The sequence below is a fragment of the Podarcis gaigeae genome (genome assembly GCF_964106915.1).
Source record: "Podarcis gaigeae genome assembly, chromosome: 14".
NCBI classification, from domain to species: domain Eukaryota; kingdom Metazoa; phylum Chordata; class Lepidosauria; order Squamata; family Lacertidae; genus Podarcis; species Podarcis gaigeae.
The window spans coordinates 10,788,433-10,807,648 of NC_139690.1; the positions used below are offsets into that span (position 1 = coordinate 10,788,433).

At 42.4% G+C, this 19,216-nt stretch overlaps 1 protein-coding gene across 1 annotated transcript; it reads left to right on the plus strand.

The window, feature by feature from the left end:
- The first annotated feature begins 835 nt into the window (after positions 1-835).
- ARPP19 (cAMP regulated phosphoprotein 19) lies at positions 836-10,222 on the plus strand. Its single transcript, XM_083712973.1, has 3 exons — positions 836-1,164; positions 3,799-3,921; positions 7,056-10,222. Exons 1-3 carry the CDS (start codon positions 1,120-1,122, stop codon positions 7,224-7,226), a joined length of 339 nt encoding a protein of 112 aa, XP_083569099.1. The 5' UTR covers positions 836-1,119; the 3' UTR covers positions 7,227-10,222.
- Positions 10,223-19,216: the final 8,994 nt, after the last annotated feature.

Sequence of the window (19,216 nt, forward strand, 5' to 3'; positions counted from 1 at the left end):
AGCGCATGAGACTCTTAATCTCAGGGTCCTGGGTTTGAGTCCCATGTTGGGCAAAAATATCCCTGCATCCCAGTGGGTTGGACTAGATGACTCATGCGGTCCCTTCCAACTCTACAAGTTAGGATTATGCTGAACTGAATGGAGTTTTGTTGTTGTTTAGTCATTTAGTCATGTCCGACTCTTTGTGACCCCCTGGACCAGAGCACGGCAGGCACTCCTGTCTTCCACTGCCTCCCGCAGTTTGGTTAAACTCATGCTGGTAGCTTCGCGAACACTGTCCAACCATCTCGTCCTCTGTTGTCCCCTTCTCCTTGTGCCCTCCATCTTTCCCAACATCAGAGTCTTTTCCAGGGAGTCTTCTCTTCTCATGAGGTGGCCAAAGTATTGGAGTCTCAGCTTCAGGATCTGTCCTTCCAGTGAGCACTCAGGGCTGATTTCCTTCAGAATGGATAGGTTTGATCTTCTTGCAGTCCATGGGACTCTCAAGAGTCTCCTCAAGCACCATAATTCGGCGATCAGCCTTCTTTATGGTCCAGCTCTCACTTCCATACATCACTACTGGGAAAACCATAGCTTTAACTTTGTTGGCAAGGTGATGTCTCTACTTTTTAAGATGCTGTCTAGCTTTGTCATTGCTTTTCTCCAAGAACGGGGTTTACTCCCGTGTAATTGGGGTTAGGACGGCACCCTTCTTCTCAACACCTGCGACTACATTAGACACCTGCGTCTACATTAGACTCTAGAGGAGAGCTGCCGAGAACATCAAGCTCAGCCCCAAGCACCAATAAACTACATCTCCCAGAATGCCACAAGCGGACGAGCGGGATCCCATAGGGGAGCGCAATGTGACGCACGCAAGCTGCAAGCCGTGATCCTCCTGCGAGAGAGCCGCATATCCCGCGCCTGCCCTTCTCCGGCCTCATCCACTTGCTCTGCAGCGGGGCGGCAGGGTAGCGGGGCAACTCGGAACGCGAGCAGATATTTGAGCCTGCCGGCTCGCCGTCGTCCGCGGGCGGCCATCTTGTGTGCGGTTGTGGTACCACCAGCAGCAGCAGCAGCTGATCGCCGGCTCCAGGCCTTTCTCCTCCGGTGGGTTGCTGCCGCGGTTGTGTGGAAGCCATGTCTGCGGAGAGCCCGGAGCCCGCTTCGGCGGAGGAGCAGAAGGTGAGGCGTTGCATTGCCGGGCCTGAGGCGGTGCGAGAGGGAAGGAGAGCATCTCAGGCGCCATGTCCGGAGCCGGCGGAGGCAGCTTAGGCCGCGACTTGGCTGAGGGGGAAAGTTTAGTCAGGGGAGTCTCCCCTCACACACCGGCTTGCCTTCCTCTCTGGGCCCAAATTCGTTTATCGGGGGCTTAGGGGGACGGTTCCTGAGAGAAGCTTTGGTTCACCTCAGCCGCCTGGCGCGCGCGCGCCAGTTATATGGCGCAAAGTCTAGGGAAAGGCCTCTCTGTGTATGTATATGTATGTGAGCTGCTACTTTCCGTAGTGGGTGCGAGTGTGGGTATCCCTGCCGTCGCCTCAAGAGCCTCCCTTCCCGCTCCTGGCAGGCGAGTTTCCCTCCTTCGTGGAGAAACGGCCGCAGCAGGAGCCACAAAACTTTGCGCTGGGCGGGCGAAAGCTGAGGGGCGCCGCCGAGGCGTTTTGTTCCGCAGCGCGTGTGGTGGCGGCGCCACTTTCGCCTCACGTTTGTTATTATTATTACTACTACTATTATTATTTATTTATTTATTATTTCCCTTGGCCCGCGGGGACGGTGTGCTTCCCCAACGCCGGCGAGATAGGGCGGGCTGATGAGGCCTCCGGGTCGCCTTGCCCCCATTCGCTGTGTCGAGCTTGCAGGGAGGGAGCCCGGGGTGGGCGTGCCCGCCGGCGAGGGCGCAAGCGCCTCCTTGGGCCCGTATTGTCTGGTTTGCAGCACGCCGGGGAAAGCGCGGCGTGAATGTGACGACATCGGCCCCTCATCACGCTCGCTCGCTCCCCCGCAACGTGCAGCGTGGAGGCCGCGTACGCGGCTCGTGAGCCCCCTTAGCCCGCCTCTCTTCATGCCCAGCTTGGAAAACACGCCATGGGTGTGAACCTTAGTTTTTTGTCAATTGCCAGCATTCTCTTTCGTGTATACCAGTGATGGCCAAACTTGGCCCTCCAGCTGTTTTGGAACTACAATTCCCATCATCCCTCACCACTGGTCCTGTTAGCTAGGGATGATGGGAGTTGTAGTCCAACAACAGCTGGAGGGCCAAGTTTGGCCATCGCTGGTATATATGAAAGAGGCAGGCTTTGATGCTGCTTTAGTGCAGTAAAGAAGCTGTAATGGACCGGTTTTATGCTTTAGTCCAGTGTTCCAAAACTTGGGTCTCCAGCTGTTTTTGGACTACAATTCCCATCATCCCTGACCACTGGTCCTGCTAGCTAGGGATGGTGAGAGTTGTAGTCCAAAAAAACCCAGTTGGATTGCCAGGTTTGGGAAATACTGCTTTAGCCTATAAAGAACAAAAATTAGGGTCAATATGCTATTTCTACCAGGCATACCTGGGAGTAGACAGAATTAAACTTGGTGTGATTTTCTGAGGAAATATGCATAGGATTGGGCTGAAAGTGCATTGGAGGGGGGAGACCTTGTAACTCCCTGTAATTTTTTTTTGTTCTGAACTGGCCTGCATTGAAGAAGTCTTACCATGGGATATAAAGTTGTTTGTTGGTGTGGGTTCTTTTTAAGAGTTATGTATTAAAAGTCTAAAATAATTAACTGTTTTTGCATTTTGTTTACTGACTTTTAATAAAAACAATATTTTCACACATGCAACTTGAAGATACTTTAACCCAGGCTTCCTCAAACTCAGTCCTCCAATGGTCAGGAATTATGGGAATTTTAATCTCAAAACACCTGGAGGGCCGAGTTTAAGGAAGCCTGCTTTAACCCAATAAATCAGTGGATTCTAAGCATACCTTCATGGTTTGGATTGTGTCCTTATTATTCCATGTGTTCATATTAGCACCATTTATATTACAGGCGGTCATTATCAGAGTGAAGCTTTGGAACTTAATTGAAAACTACTGTCCAGCATCTGTTTGTTATCTGAGGGGGCAGCACATGGATATTCTGATGCTTTTCTGTTACTGGCCACATAATCCCAGGTTGTGGCTCATGTTCATTCCTCAAATAGCAGACAATAAATGTAGGCTGGGTGCAAATAACTTGTGACCTACAAAGCTGTATTATAGCTTGCTTGACAACCCCTATGTTTGCAGACCAAGGTTATTGTACCTATCGTAGGCTGCAAAAGAGCTACATGCGTGTCAGTGGAAGGGCTATTAGCCGGGTTCTGAGTCCACTTGCAGTGCCTTTTACTCTTTCTCTGGAGTGAGGGAAGAGGCAAAGTATTATTGAAATACTGAACCGTTGTGTGTGGTTGTAATTGTCTGTAAGCTGCTTTGAGAAGCATTTTTGGCTGAGAAATGGGGTATACATCTTTTGAAGGGTTATTCAGCTGGGTGGATCACAAAATATACAGGTCTAATCTCTAGGTGTTCATGCATTTTTACCCAACTTAAAAGCAGTGTACATATTTTTGTAAAATGGGCAGTAACCCTGGTATTATTCAGTTAGTGAAAACAGTTATTAAGTGTGGTATACGTTGGATGTGAAAACCGATAGGGCTAATCACATCATATATTGCTGGTGGGGGGGATTAGCCAATAAAAGTTGAATATTTAAAGATGGGCATTTTGTGAAATTGCAAGATGATTCAGAGGAAGGCATAAGTAATGTAGTAGAAATACTAATTCCTTGTGTTTTCAGGAAATGGAAGACAAGGTGATTAGTCCTGAGAAAGCTGAAGAAGCAAAGTTGAAGGCCAGATATCCTCATCTGGGACAGAAGCCTGGGGGCTCAGATTTCTTGAGAAAGCGGCTCCAGAAAGGAGTGAGTAAGCTTGAACCATGTGTAGTTAGTCTGTTTAAGCAAGTAAAGCCTTTTAATCTGTCTGCTTGCAATGATGCCAGTTTTGCTCATATGGATGAGAAGTTTGCTTTGAAACCAACACCTCAATCATACTTTCTGGGCAGTAAAGGCCTATCGATTTCAGTTGTGATTCAGTGAGAGCATACTTCACTTCATATCAGAGCCCACAAACTGTGCATGGTGCTTTCTAAATTGACATTTTCCCTCCTATCTCTCTGTGTTTTTAAAAGTAGGCATTCTTCACACTTTGCTTAAAAGAGCTGTGAAAATACGTTGCGTGAATTACTTGTTTCTTCAAGAACACACAGTTTAATAAAAAGCAAATGTAACTGTTGATCCAGAAGAAAATAAAAACCAGCATCCACAGTTGGGCAGTACTCTCTGCCTTGGTGCGCCTCAGTCCCCACCATTGACACTTACCCTTGGGCTGTACCTGGCAGTGCCTTGTGTTCTCCCTCTACATGTGAGGTGTGCAAGGCAGCATTAACCCTCACACACCTGCAGCGGCAGATCAGGCATCCAGCAAACAGCCTCTTTACATTGGAGCGTGTTTTGGTGTTGCAAGCCAGCTGATTTGCAGGGCAGAGCATCAACAAAAGAGTCATGTATTTTAGTGCAAGCTGCCCAGCAAGCATCGCAGCAGTACCAGCCAGCCAGATGGAAATGTTAGGCGCAAATGTGGCTACCAGACATCTCCACTTGCTCACGAAAGGCCAGATGCCAATCGTGAAATCTGACTGGTGCCTGCTTAGTTTCAAACACTGAGTTACATTAACTTGAAAACTAAAATTGGTCCATTGGTACAGATTCTCCTTTAGTTTTAAAGACTTAATAAGGCTTTAGGGAACACAGAGTATTTTGTGGCCTACTTGGTTGTGAAGGTGGGGATTGTTAAACTGGAACAATGAAAGCATACATGCTCAAGTGTTCACGTACTCGATATTAGTGATCATTTATTTAAATTATACATGAACTTTTTGTCCTGTCTCTGCAAAAAAAATTAACAGGCATAAAGCAAATGTCTAAAGCAAATATTTATAAACCACAGATGGCAGCAGTACTAAAAGTGACATTAATATTGTGGTGGACAATGCCTTAGCAATACTGTGAATTTTTTAAAAGGCTTTCTGAAATTAGAACATTATACAGCATTTTTCAAAAGGTCTGGCAAGTACTCTTGTTTTCCATCACCAAGAAATTTACTACACAGCCCTAACAACCCCTTAAGATTAGATTGTATTTAACTTGCTACAGGATAACCTTTCAGATGAGAGGGACCTCTTTATGCATCTTTTCACGTGAAACTGAAATAACCGCCAAGGCCTCGACTAGTAACTCAGTAGTTCTGAAAGTTATTTCCAACATTTCATGATTGTATTGAGAGTTGACTGCAGAGTCCTGCTTTTATCAAGTAACCAAGTTTTGAAGGGGAGTATAGCTGCTATATCCAGAGTGTTATGGAAGTGGCTTTTACCTATACAATATAGTATACACCAGAATAGTTTTTTAACTTTATAACCATCACTGGTGCCAGCTAGTGTTTAAGCCACTGTCTGGTAATGACAAATGGGGATTTCACTGGGGGTATTAATCTGAGGTGTGAATATATTTTTCTGTGTGCTAATTCTCCAACTTTATATTTTTTGTACCTGGACACATTGCAATTAAGAAAATATGCCATATAGAACTTTATGAAGACTGGGAATAGATAGAAACATTTGAGTAAGCAATTAAACAGTGCCAACTTCCTTTCCCCCAGTTTATACAAATAAGAACATATTTAATCACATTTGGTTGAAAGCAAATATTAAACAGAGCAAAGTTTGAAAAAAGTTAACAGAAAATAAACCAAATATGTTTTCTAAAATATATTGGATTATATCTAATTTAAAATGAGCAGAAGATAATAAATCATGGTAGAACCATGAAATGCAATGTAACATTCCAGTGAGCGTAGTGTCTGAGCAGGAATTCAAAACTTCATCTCTCTGGTTCAGAAATGGGGAGCCTGCGACCCTCTGGACTCCAGCTATCATTAGCCTCAGTAAGCATGGCCAATCGTCAGGGACCTGTAGTCTAGAAACATACTTGCTGTAGTCATATCTCAATACTAACCCCTTCACCACCAGGACTGTCTGAAATATAAACAAATGGTTTCCTAAACAAATACCGTAGATTCCAGCGTAGAAGACGACTTGTTAACCCCGGAAAAGAGGTTAAAAAGCTGGGGGTCATCTTATACGCTGGGTATGGGCGGCGCAGAGCGGAGCCGCTCCCCCCCTGCAGCGGCAGTGGGCTCCCTGGCACGGAGCCTGCTCACTGCTGCTTTGGGGTGGCGGGCTCCGCTCCGCGCTGGGCAGTTTTCTCCCGGCTCGGAGCTGCCCAGCATATTCGGCAACTGGGCTTATAAGAAGAACCCCCAAATTGCAGCTGCCAATTTGGGGGGTCATCTAATACGCCCAGTCGCCTAATACGCCGGAATCTACAGTAGTATAATCTGTCTTAAAAGTGTGGACGTGCCAATTAAGAGAAGCCTATTTTGTAATGCTTTACACCTTTACTAATAGACAATAATTTCACTTGTTGATGGCAAGAAAATGCTAGCAATAAATGTAACCCATAATATTCTTTGAATATTATTTCTATTTATCATTCTGCAAGGCTGAAATAGTTTTATTCAGACTTTGCTCTGTTTGTTCATAGGTGCTAATTACTCACATGGCTGCAATATAAAGACACCTGTCTTGTTCATTAAGATAGATAACATGCTTTAAGCAATATTCTTAAACTTCCCTAGCCTTTACATATCTGGTCTTGGACTAACAGGCTACATTTGATGGGTCATAACTATTTGATCAGGTATAAGTTTCCTTTTCCTGTCTCAACTTATATAAAACCTGCTTGAGGGTTTCCCACAGGCATCTTGTTGACCACTGCGAGAACAAACAGGATGCTGCACTATATGGCCTGATCCCTGTAGGCTGTTCTTAGAGTAAGCCCAGAATGTCGCACAGTTAGGCAATTCTTGGGGAAAGTAGTATATTTAGTGTGTGTTTCTGTTGTACTCAATTCACCAATTCTTTCTTGCCTTACAGCAAAAGTACTTTGATTCTGGGGATTACAATATGGCTAAAGCAAAGATGAAGAATAAGCAACTCCCTACTGCAGCTCCTGATAAGACCGAAGTTACAGGTGACCACATTCCCACTCCACAGGACCTTCCACAGCGGAAACCCTCTCTTGTTGCTAGCAAGCTGGCTGGCTGACTAGATGGCAGAACTGCATGAATCTTCTCATTCCCTTAATATTTCCTTAATAGTTACTTCTCACATTTTTTGTTTCCACTAAGTCATTGACTGACCGCTTTGCAGGTAGTGGTAGCTTGTGCTGCTATTGTAAGAGAGTCCTGTTAAGAATTAAGTTGTGTAGTCCATGGAAGAATTGAGAACAATGCACTGATTTTAAAAAAGGACACGTTTTGTTAGAGCAATGTAAAGTAATCTACTTGAAAAATGTACATATTACCTATTTGCTAGTGTAGGGCTGGTTCCAGCAAGTGACATAGCAGGTTTGACAATTTTTTTATGTTTCTGCTTTCTTTAGTTCACCTTAGTTACAGCATAGTATGTTTCTATTGAATACAACCACCTGTTGTGTTTCTTGTGTTTGGTTTTGTAAACTAGAGGTTTTAGACCGCAAGTTGCTAGAAGGTAAAGCATGTATTTAAAAAAAAAAAAAAAAGATGGGGCTCTGACTTAATTTGTGTATCTGCTCTTGAACTTGAATGGCCTTAAACCTACTTCAGCTTTAACAATAGATTTTTTACTTGGGCAATATTTGCTCATTTTGGTGTAATTCTTGTAAAACTCGTGCTTATCGACAACTGCCTGTTGAAGCTGGTATTCCTTTTGGTCCTGTAGTGTAGAACACATTTTTGAAGTGAATGAAGTGTGCATGTGCATAGACTGAATTCACTTTTGTGCCATTTCTGTAAATAAGATGGTTTTGCACAACTTTTGCAAATATCTGTTAACTTTACATTTTAAAAAAATGTGCCAACTGGAAGCACAAATAATTCTGTACCTTTGAAAGTCATAATCCTCATTTGAGTCAAACTATGTTACTGAAAATAACAGACTTCTGTGTTTAAAATCTGGAAATCACTTAAAGAACTATAATAGAAAGGCTTTGCTAGTATATCCTTTCTCTGTGTCAACAGTAACCTACAATGATTAGTCTAAATATATACTATAGATACAAAACACTTTAGCTAGTATACCTTAAGGCAAAGTACTTCAAGGGGGCTAAATTAGTTTAAAGGCAAGTATATCACATTAAGCAACTTGTAGATAACTAGGGTATTCCAAAGCTACTACAACTTCTGCATCTTTTAAAATCTATGCAGGATATTTTGGAATGTGAAAATATGGGTATATTTTGATGCTATTAGAGGTCTCTGACACATAAAAGAATATCTAATTCAGTAGTTGTTAAGTAATCCATACATTTGGATTGGGAAGTGCTAGTGATTTTTTTTTTATTACATATATTGTAGTGATTCATGATAAACATTCAAAGTCTTTATTTGTCAGAGTATGTTATTAATACTGCAGCAGGAGTGGTTCAGTGAATTGACCTATTTGTCTTGCATATTGGATAGAAATGACAGTTAAAACTAGTTAACATCTATGGTGGTATTTTTGTCTGCGCTAAAGGAATTCCATATTCTTTTTGCCTGACACCTTCACTGTAAAAGAAACAAGACTCTGCTGGCTTCTTCCAAGAGGATTCTTTTTTGGGGGGAGGGGAAAAGTCGTCAAAAGAGCTTGCCTTTTTTGTATTGCAAAGCCCCCACCCTTTACAAAGCAAATTTGAGACAATACAGCTAATAATATAATCATGTTGGTTCTGACCTATAATACTAATCAAGAGGCCTGGTTTCAAAGGTACTGATTACTACTAACTCCCATTGTCTTCATCTCTCTTAATTTTTTTTAAAAAATCTTAACCTCGTTTCCGTATAAAAATTGGGTATATTAAAATATTTAGGTGATAGGTTTAGATATACTGGAGATTAGTGCTGTTTTTTTCATTATCTGTTCTGTCTTAAATGAGGAAAATACTTGCAAAGTCTCTAGCATATCAGTTTTTGTCTATGGGAAGTAATTCAGTAATTGGTTGTATCTAATTTTGATTTCCTCTCCCTGTAACATGAATATATTCACTGAAACAGACTTAATAGCGAAGTTAATACCTTGTTATTAGTGAAGTGAAGTTGAGGAGAACAGCCCTCTGTTTAATGCAAGAGGAACAAGGTAACATTAAGTGGCTTTTTATTGAAGGCTGCTAATGTACATTCACAATTTATTTTTGTAGAAATAAGTAAAAGCTAGGCTTTCTGAAAAGTGACTGGCCTAAAAGTAGTAGTTCTGAACAGCAAATGACTTGGAATATTTCCTAGTTGCTACTACACCACAGATCATAGTTAGATGAGCTGGTTTGACATATAGGGAGGTATAAATAGCCATGTAAATCTAAACATTCCATTCCCCCAGTTACAGTTTGCTATTTTATATTATTGTTGTGACTGTGCAAATTTTCCGTGTCCACCAATGAATTAAAATGTTAAAGACTGTAAAGAGAACATAAGCTGGTGATCCATAAGAATATATACTACAGTACCAACCAGTTCAGTCTGATGTTGGACCTGTGTCTCTGGATAAACTTCAACTGAAGATAGTTTGATCATCTATGCTGTGAAGGAGACAAGGAGCTAGATCAACAATCATTTTATAGAAGAGCAAGTGGATTACTAACTTTCAACTCTAAGCTTACTCCAACAAGATAAAGCTGTAAAACTTGTGTACATACTGTATAATATGAGTTTTACTATTTGATAAAATGACCTTTTTCAGAGATCTATCTGCACTATAGTCTAGCAATTGATCAGCTTTATGCAGTGATTAGTAGTGCTCGAGTACGTCTATAATGAAGACAGTATGTTGTAACCCCCAAACTCTTCCCAGTAGTTAACTAGTGGAGTAATTAAGTGATTCAGAAGTGTTCTTCCCCTCACTCGCATCCCATCCATTCATTATTCATTGTCATAGGAGAGTGTGTGTGTGCAGAGGCCACAAAGAACTGTTTGGTTTGATATATTCCTTAATGCATTTTTGATGCTGAAGTGGTGAAAATTTTAGTTGCTCTTTACCAACATCCACCTTGTATAGTATGCATAATAAATTCATCTAATTAGTTTTCATCGCTCTGTAGAAGTTTGTCTGGTCTCTTACTGTGTTTACTTCCACAACTCATTTAATCTTTTAGCTTAAAAAGTCCCAGTAGAACTTGCTTTGCACTTCTATGACTAGGCCTGTTTTTGTAGTGTATGTACAACTACAAAAATATAACATACTTTATTGTAACTACCTTTATATACATCAGTACCTATTTTTCTAATAACAGTATTAAAGCTTATTGTTTGACTTTAATTCCATAATAGGCTTGTTTCTATGCTTATGAGATGTAAGTGTTGTTTGTGGTAATTAACCTGAACTTTAACTGAACAGTAATAACCTTCAGATGGGATTCTTATTACAGTATAGGGTCTAAAGCAGGAGCTGGAGAAGCCCTTTAATGCCTAGTCAATCTGGTGTTTTCTAATACAAAAACCAAGGTGCCCAACAACCTCTAGCATACAACTTGGCTGGAAGTTTATTGATCACCAAGACTGCCTTAGAATGCAAACATCTGCAAACTGCAGCTTCAGCTCACAAACGAAGAACATAATCCAATCTGCGTTCTATCTGTCCTGTCTTGTCTACTTTGACTGGTAGCGACTGTTATATTTTTACTGGGCACAATGGCCTTTGAACCTGGAACTTGCATTCAAAGCATGAAAGCAACTGCACATTTTCTCTGCCACGCTGAACGCATTTCATCTCCTGCGCCTTCCGGTCTATCAGTTGTTTACAATGGAACTTAGGTTTGTAAGGCAGTTTGAGTAATGTCCAGCTGGGCTGCCCAATGATTGCCTATTTCTTTAATAAATTGTATTGGTCAACCAAATACAGGTTATAGCCCTGAATAGTAGATATATCATTATGAAGAAATATGGCAGCCAGCCCTTACCTTATGCCACAATGGCTCTATTCTACCTCCACTGTTGGGAATCAGTATGTCTCTGAATACCAGTTGCTGAGAATCACAAGGAGAGTGCTGTTGTACTTGGGGTCCTGCTCACAGGCATCTGGTTGGCCACGGAGAACAGAATGCTGGCCTTGATGTGCCTTTGGTCTGATCCAGCAGGCTTATTGTGTTCTAAACTGGGTCAATGACACCTTCCCCAGCAGAGGCTATTGCAGAGGCTGAGACACCTGTATGAGATGCTTAGTGCCCACAGTCTTGCGCACACTCATGCTGCCAACTGAGTGATTGATCTCTCACGAGCCAATATAGGTATTTTGTTGGGGGAGCAAGACCAAAATAGCTAGACACAACAGAATAAGGCTGCTTTGCGTAGGGCAGAGCATAGCCATGTGATGGCAGCCGTCTTGTATCAATATCTCAAAGTACTTGGATAAACTTACAAACTCAGTTCAGGACTAGATTGATTTCATACCCCAAGCATTTATTACACGTTGACTAAAATATAATATGCATTGCACCTGGTGAAACGCCACTTGATGCAAGCAGTCTCTTGGTTTTTTTTATACACGGTATAGGAAATGGTGTATTACAGTTCTAGGCTTGATTCTATAAATAGATGTACACTGTATCTACACTGTTTAAATATAGCTATATGAACAAGTTTCTATAATGGGAAGATTGAGCTGATCAGACTTGGAGGCTTTATTGTTAACTCTAAAAGGCCTGAGGCACTCCAAATACAAAAGGTAAGTTGAGAGGGGTTTATAGCATTTCTATCATCATAGAGTACTTCCAGATTGGTGTTTATTGTGGAATTTATGCTCCTTGCAGCATCTACATGATGTTGGTATCAAAATGCCAGTCTATATATTCCCCCCCCCCCAATGGATTTGCCATTTCTGGAGAAAATCCCAAGAAGTAAAAACTTAAACCACAAACACTCTTATCAGTGACTAGTTTTAATATCTCAAACACCTTGATGCAAAATAATCTGTGTGAAAGTACCCTTAACCTTGCTTTCCACCACAACTCAATGCTAGGTGTGTTATTTTTGGTCATCCTGGCTACGACTTATTTTTGTCAGTAGTCTGCCAAAGCTTACATAGTCTTTCAGAATCTTATAGTTGAGTTGAAGGCAGCTGTTACCCTTGTTCCTTGCCCTACTGCTGCACTACAGCCCTGCAGTGCTGCCAGCTAAATCTTCCTGGTAGAAGTTGCCACCAACCCCCCAAAAGTAAAGGGGGAAACTGAGGATAGGCACTTAATTGTTTAATCTTGTGATCCCAGACCAACGTTACCTCGTGCCTCCAGCCAATCACTTGCAATTTTCACCGAGCATAAAACCAGCTCTCCAGCCTTCTGCTTATCACTGAGAATAGGACAAATTCCTGACTTTTCCTACTCTGGTCTTAGACTTCCAATAGTGGAACCAAAAGCAATCTAGGCACATGGGATTTGCAGAATCCTGAGGGTGGCAATCACACTCTGACGCCACTTGTCCAATTTTGAAACTTCATTAGAAATCAAAGGTAGTGGGAAAGCAGATAAACCAGAGCACTGTGGCTCTAAAACAAGATTAGTCCTGGCCTGTACACTAGTATGGTATTTCTAGTCTGTTTATCAGTTGGCTGAAGTGGAGGAATATCAAGCCTGGAAGACCCAGCCTGGATGCCTACTGGTGAGAAAGTGAACAAAGCTGCAAGGGAACCTCTGCCTTTAGTTTTTAGTTTTTTAAAAAATACTATTTATTAAATTATCCACTTTAACAATCCAATCAAACAATATTAAATATTCCAAATTATACATATTCAGTAATCAAACAGTCCAAATATTATGCCAAATTATGAAATTTTTTGGAGGTATCTTCCCATGTTCTGAGGTCAGGGGGCTCTGGGAACCTCTGCCTTTAAAGGCTCAGTCTATCCCCTGCAGTTGGATGTCGTTTGGCTGTTTCTGGCCAATGACAGCCAGTCAGATAGGTTATCAGCAATCCCAGGTAGGCTTTCTGAATATGGTACCTTTGTGCATTTCCACAGAACTGGAAACTGGCTTAGAGAAATGCTGGGGCAAGAGACCAGGTTCCTTTGCGACATATTACACATGTAAAACATCTAAATTGATAAGAATTATTCCAGGTAAATCTAGAAAATGTGTTTGGGGATTGGAGAGAGTTTTTGAAAATATTAACCACATTCTAGCCTGGTTTTATATAACAACGCAGATTATTTCCAAGCACGTTCTATATGGAAGCCATTTTATTAAAGAGGTTGAATAATAAATACATTTTTCTTAAAAAGGGGGCAACACATTTCATGGTGTAAAGTAAAAAAGGCATGATTTTAAATCCCTCTTTGTAAATGGCACACATCCTTCATCCTCCTCCTTGGGTAGGTCAGACATGGTTGGGATTGGTTCCAGCATGAAAGCAAATCCTTAAATCTATGCAAGTTAATATTTAAACACTCTTGTCATTCTGTTATTAAGAGAAGGCAGCCAAGAAAATGCATCCATATACTTTCTGCACTCTGCCTTGAAGGTAAGTTGAGAGTGTCTCACAGTTCCTGAACCCCCAGTTCAATTGAATGCAAGGAACAAACTGCAGGTACAATAAGTTGCCTTGATGCTGTTAGGTGGAGCTCTTCTCTATCGGATGCCTCTCTTGCACAGTGGTAACTACTTCCGGAGCAGTCCCCCCCCCCCCAGGAAGTTCCCACTCAGACTGAGCCCTGTTGTTGCTTGGTCTACTTTCCAGCCATTTTGATGTCACTGGATTTCAGTACTGCTGCATCACACAGAACATGTATGTGACGAGACAAAATGCTTAGATCTCTGCGAAAGTAGACTAGAGTTGCTGGAACAAACGTATTAAACCTCTTCCTGGGTTGTACCATTTCATACTACAAGTGGGGGTGTTCTATACTGTATCCACAAAGCCACATGCATAAAAATAAATAAATCCCTATAATGAGGAGGAAGCCCAGAGTTGAGGCAGCTAAAAGCATCCACCATACAGTGACCCCACTTGATGTGGATGCTGCAATTTTTGTACTATGCAGAAATAAAATGCTGGCTGTTCTTGGTGTATAGGACCTGCTCCCTGAACTTTGTGTGCATCATATAATAAAAAAACAGGATTTGGCTTATTGTGTCAAATTTCTAGTGAGGAGCAGAGCTAAGATGAAGCTGCAGAGATCTCCATGCAGCTGCTTCTGTTTCTCTACTTCCTACGCAAGTCAGAGAACTTGTGAGCAGGGTCAGGTCAGCTCCAATACATTTTGCTGGCTGAGGTCTCAATACGCATCCTACCCATGACTGCTCAAGTTATTTTGGAACTCGATGCAGAAACTCCTACTCTCACAGTTAAAATATAAACATGGGTGTATGCAGAATTCTTTCCCAGGGTTGTGGAGGGGGAGGTATATGCATACCAAATATAAAAATTCATATTTTGTCTAAAAGGAACAGACTTCTATAGATATATAAGCTTTTATAGAAAAGGTGGTGGTGAGATGGTTGTCTATGTGCACACACATTCTCTCTAACCAGCTAGTTATTACAAAACAAACTATAAACAGCTGTCTTCCAAATTTGCTGAAGCTAAGAAGCTCTGAAAAGAGACCATCTAGGAACTGGATATATTGTACTTTTAATTCTATGGTAGAAATGAAACAAATGATGCCCAACTGCTAAATAAACAGTCCTAAGAACATGTCAATTTTCCTTGTAATGGTTTGATACCCGCTACCTCTCTCTGCTTCTGAAAATAGTGGATGTGCCTTAATCCTATAACTTCCTCACTATGGAAACCTGAGACCATGCCGCCTTTGTGCTCTACCTGTATCTCTCCAGATCTTCTGCCTGCTTCCTACAAATGCAGTTGAACTCCACTTAGAAGAACTGGATGATTAGCCTATATAATCTGCTCCCCCTTTTAGCATTTGGAGTTTACTTAAGACCACAGTGCCACCCTGAGTGTTGTATTACTACCTAAAGCAACAAATCATGATCACATACATTTCAAAGACAGTTCCATCAATACGGTCCAAAGGCCTATGAAGTGAACATCCTTCTCCTTCGGAATAAGCTGGATGGCTACAACCCTGGTCATATTTGAAACAAGTCCCTCTGAAACCAATAGGATGCAGAGGGTCCTCCAAGTGCCACTTTCTGCCCAATTTACTTACGAATAAGTGGTTAGGACTGGATTTTAAACATATCTAGCATAAGAGTCTTAAGTCTGGTCTTTTACAGCGACTGGATGCTCCTCAAGTCCCCATTTCTCTAAATTACATGAACTGACGATTCCCTAAGTAGGTATATGCTTTACAGCCACTCTCACTGCTAGCATGCTGTATTCCTGGACATAAACCCCCTCTTAATTACAGCAGCTGGGTGCTCCTTTAATTTCCCACAACAGCTTATTTGAATGCCTCTCCATTTTGAGGCAACCACTATATATTCACTATACCATTAACATTTTGTGCTATCCCTGAGCTCTTAAACACATGGCTATAGATCAAGCCTGTTTACTAAGTATGTCTGACTTGAGTGGGACATTTTGCAACCTGACCCTAGGGAGGTTTACTTGGGAGTAAGTTAAGCTGAAATGAAAGGGATGTAAAGCTACTACTGACCCGCTACTACTTACCTAGAAGAAAGCCTTCTGAACTCATGGGGTCTTGCTCTTGTGTAAGCATGCAAAGGATTAGTCTGCATGCCTGAAATGCATTGCAACTGTAGTGTGTAATCTTACGTAGTGATCAATTCAAAATATACTTCCATAGTTAGTCCACATTGACAGCAATGGAACGTACTGATGAAACACAGGATCTGATAGTTATTTGGAGATTGTCATCAGAGAGGGTTCTTAAGAGGAAGCAGCAACGGTTATGATTATATGTGCAGCTACATAGGGATAAATGCTTATTATTATTACCTTGCTTTTCTGTTAAACACACACAAAGTGACTTCCAAGAGTTAACAAAACAATAAAATAAGGAAATAGTATGGAAAAACTAAATTTTAAAAGGATTAATAAGCAGATAAAGAACAATTCTGCAAACAAAAAATCTAACAATTTTTTTAAAACGGCAAGCATGGCATTGAAATATAAAGGCTCTTTAAGCATAAAGCTGAAAGCTAGAAGAGGAGGTGCCTAGTGGATTTCTGCTAGGAAGGTATTCCACAATCTTGCTATCTGGACTAAAAAAAGTCCTGTCACTGTTAGCCACCATCTGTTTGATGTCACTTAGGTGAAACCAGCCTTCCAGAAAAGAGCAGAATCACTGCAAGGGGCAGCTAGTATTTGTGACTGGTGATATGGGGTTTATGTCCTATAAGTGATGTGCATTTTTTGTTGTGAGGCCCTCTCCACATCCAGAAAGGGTTCTCATGCTGGCATACACATGGCCGCCAGATGGGGCAGGGGCCTGAATCAGGCCCAGCCCATTATTTCCTTTGGGGTATGTACATATATGCCCCTCCTTTGGATAGCATGGATCTGCCTGGCTGTAATGACATGGCAGCAATCTGAGCAGGATTTTAATATGTATGTATCCTTCACTCCTGTGCATGATACATCCCCTTCGTGTCTCCTTGTTTTGGACATCACTCCAAGCAGGCAAGACTTCTGTCTGCCAGTAAGTGAATGGATTTCTACATGTTTTCCACTGCTAGGGTGAGGGTATTTCTGCCAGTGGGGGCTCCCCATTGCCAAGGGAAGGGGTGGTTGCTCCATAGCCTAATCCTCTCCAACCTGGTGGGTTTGGGGTTTGGACTGCATAGTTATTAGAAGGCAAGTGTTAGCTTATTAGTATGGAGTAAATCTCTATATACTCAATGGCACTTACTTTTGAGTAAAATGCTTAAGAATGTCCTGTAACAAATCTACTAAGTATGGCATACACTTTAGTGGACTAGAGCCAACTTCCTGAGATATATGAAATATTATCTCCGTGAAGATGAAATCTTGCAGAAACTTGCCCAGATCCAGTTGAAGTTAACATTTCATGTAACTGCTTAAAGCTCAATCTAACAGGTTTATGAAAGCATACCCCCACTCAAAAGACTGCAATCCTAAATGTACTTGGGAAATGAATTTTATTGGAACTTATTCCTGAGAAAATATCCTTAGGATCCTACTGTAACAGAGTAATACTATGTAACCATGTATACTCATAAATGCCACTGTCTTCAGTAAAGCGTAAAGGTAAAGGGACCCCTGACCGTCAAGTCCAGTCGCAGACAACTCGGGTTGCGGTGCTCATCTCGCTTTATTGGCCGAGGGAGCCGACGTTTGTCTGCAGACAGTTTTCCCGGGTCATGTGGCCAGCATGACTAAGCCACTTCTGGCGAACCAGAGCAGCGTACGGAAACGCTGTTTACCTTCCCACCGCGGCAGTACCTATTTACCTACTTGCACTTTGACGTGCTTTCGAACTGCTAGGTTGGCAGGAGCAGGGACCGAACAATGGGTGCTCAACCCGTCGCGGGGATTCGAACCGCCAATCTTCTGATCGGCAAGCCCTAGGCTCTGTGGTTTGTGCATCTATAGCCCTATGCACACAGACTTGGGAATAACTCTCAAAAGACTAGCTGGGTTTCTGTTGCAGAACGATAAGCAAGGAGTCTTGTGACACCTTGAGGCCTAACCAATTTATTGTAGCCCACCTTTTTCCTGGAGTTCCCTTCATCAGTTGCATGAAGCATTACCTTCACTTGGCAGGTGTGTGTGCATATGCATATTTATTTATTAAATCTTTATTATGCCCTTCAACCGTAGATCAAGGGGGTTCACAGCATAAAAATACAAGATAAAAACACAAATATATCCATCAAGCACACACAGGCATGGGTGTTCAGAAAAAAAGATATTTATAAAAATTAATAATAAATTTGAACCCCACTCATCTGACAGGGTTGCCCCAGCCACTCTGGCCGGCTCCCAGCACCAACGGGATCAAATGGCAACAGAATGCAAACAGCGCAGTCAATGACTCGACTGTACATTTTGGTCTGTTCAAGGACGCTGCATGGCCCCATCCATGGCTTGCTGAACTTATCTGGGCGCAGTAAGGCCCAGCTGAGCCTCATGGACAGTGCCGGATTTACGTATGAGCTAAACAAACTATAGCTTAGGGCCTCACTCTCTTGGCGCCCCCCCCAAAAAAAAAATTAAAGGAAAATAACCTGGATGTACATTTCCAAAATAGAAGATAAAAAACAAATAAAATAAAACCTACATGCAGCAGCAGTGTTTTGTGTTGTGTAGGCTCCTATGATGTAAGTAATGGGTCCCACTGGCTCTCTAAAATATCAAAGGTTTGCTCATTTCTATATATAAGGTGTGGGTGGCGCTGTGGGTTAAACCACAGAGCCTAGGACTTGCCGATCAGAAGGTCGGCGGTTCGAATCCCCACAATGGGGTGAGCTCCCGTTGCTCGGTCCCTGCTCCTGCCCACCTAGCAGTTCAAAAGCACGTCAAATTGCAAGTAGATAAATAGGTACCGCTCTGGCGGGAAGATAAATGGCGTTTCTATGCACTGCTCTGGTTCGCCAGAAGCGGCTTATTCATGCTGGCCACATGACCCAGAAGCTGTATGCCGGCTTCCTCGGCCAATAAAGCGAGATGAGCGCCACAACCCCAGAGTCGGTCACGACTGGACCTAATGGTCAGGGGTCTCTTTACCTTTATATATAAGCTGCCTACATTCTGCATGCGGAACTGGCTTTAGATACCTTATTAGGGCCATAAACGACCATATAGCATATATTCAACACAAAAAACAGCGACAATTTGTTGTTGACAAAGGACAGCTGGACATCTAAAGGGCCCCATTACCTTCAGTAGCTCAGGGCCGCATCAAACCTAAATCCAGCCCTGCTCTTGGAAAGGATGCATCCGAGAAAGGATGCAAACCGAGGCTCGCGATGCAAATCTGCGAAACCTTTTCCAATAAGCACAAAAACAACACCCCACGCGCAGGTTCTTCTGGGTTTCTGCGGGAGGCCGGACTGGGCCAGGGAGCGAGCTGCCCAGGTCTGAGGCGGCTCCTTCCTCGTCTCAGCCCGCCGACACTTCGCCCGCGCGGCCGGTGGGAGGCAGCGC

Excerpts from the sequence above, each read along its gene's own strand:
- ARPP19 (XM_083712973.1), top strand. The coding sequence starts at position 1,120 with ATGTCTGCGGAGAGCCCGGAGCCCGCTTCGGCGGAGGAGCAGAAG. Across the intron at positions 1,165-3,798 it reads CTTCGGCGGAGGAGCAGAAG|GAAATGGAAGACAAGGTGAT; the intron begins GTGAGGCGTTGC and ends TTGTGTTTTCAG. Across the intron at positions 3,922-7,055 it reads GAAAGCGGCTCCAGAAAGGA|CAAAAGTACTTTGATTCTGG; the intron begins GTGAGTAAGCTT and ends CTTGCCTTACAG.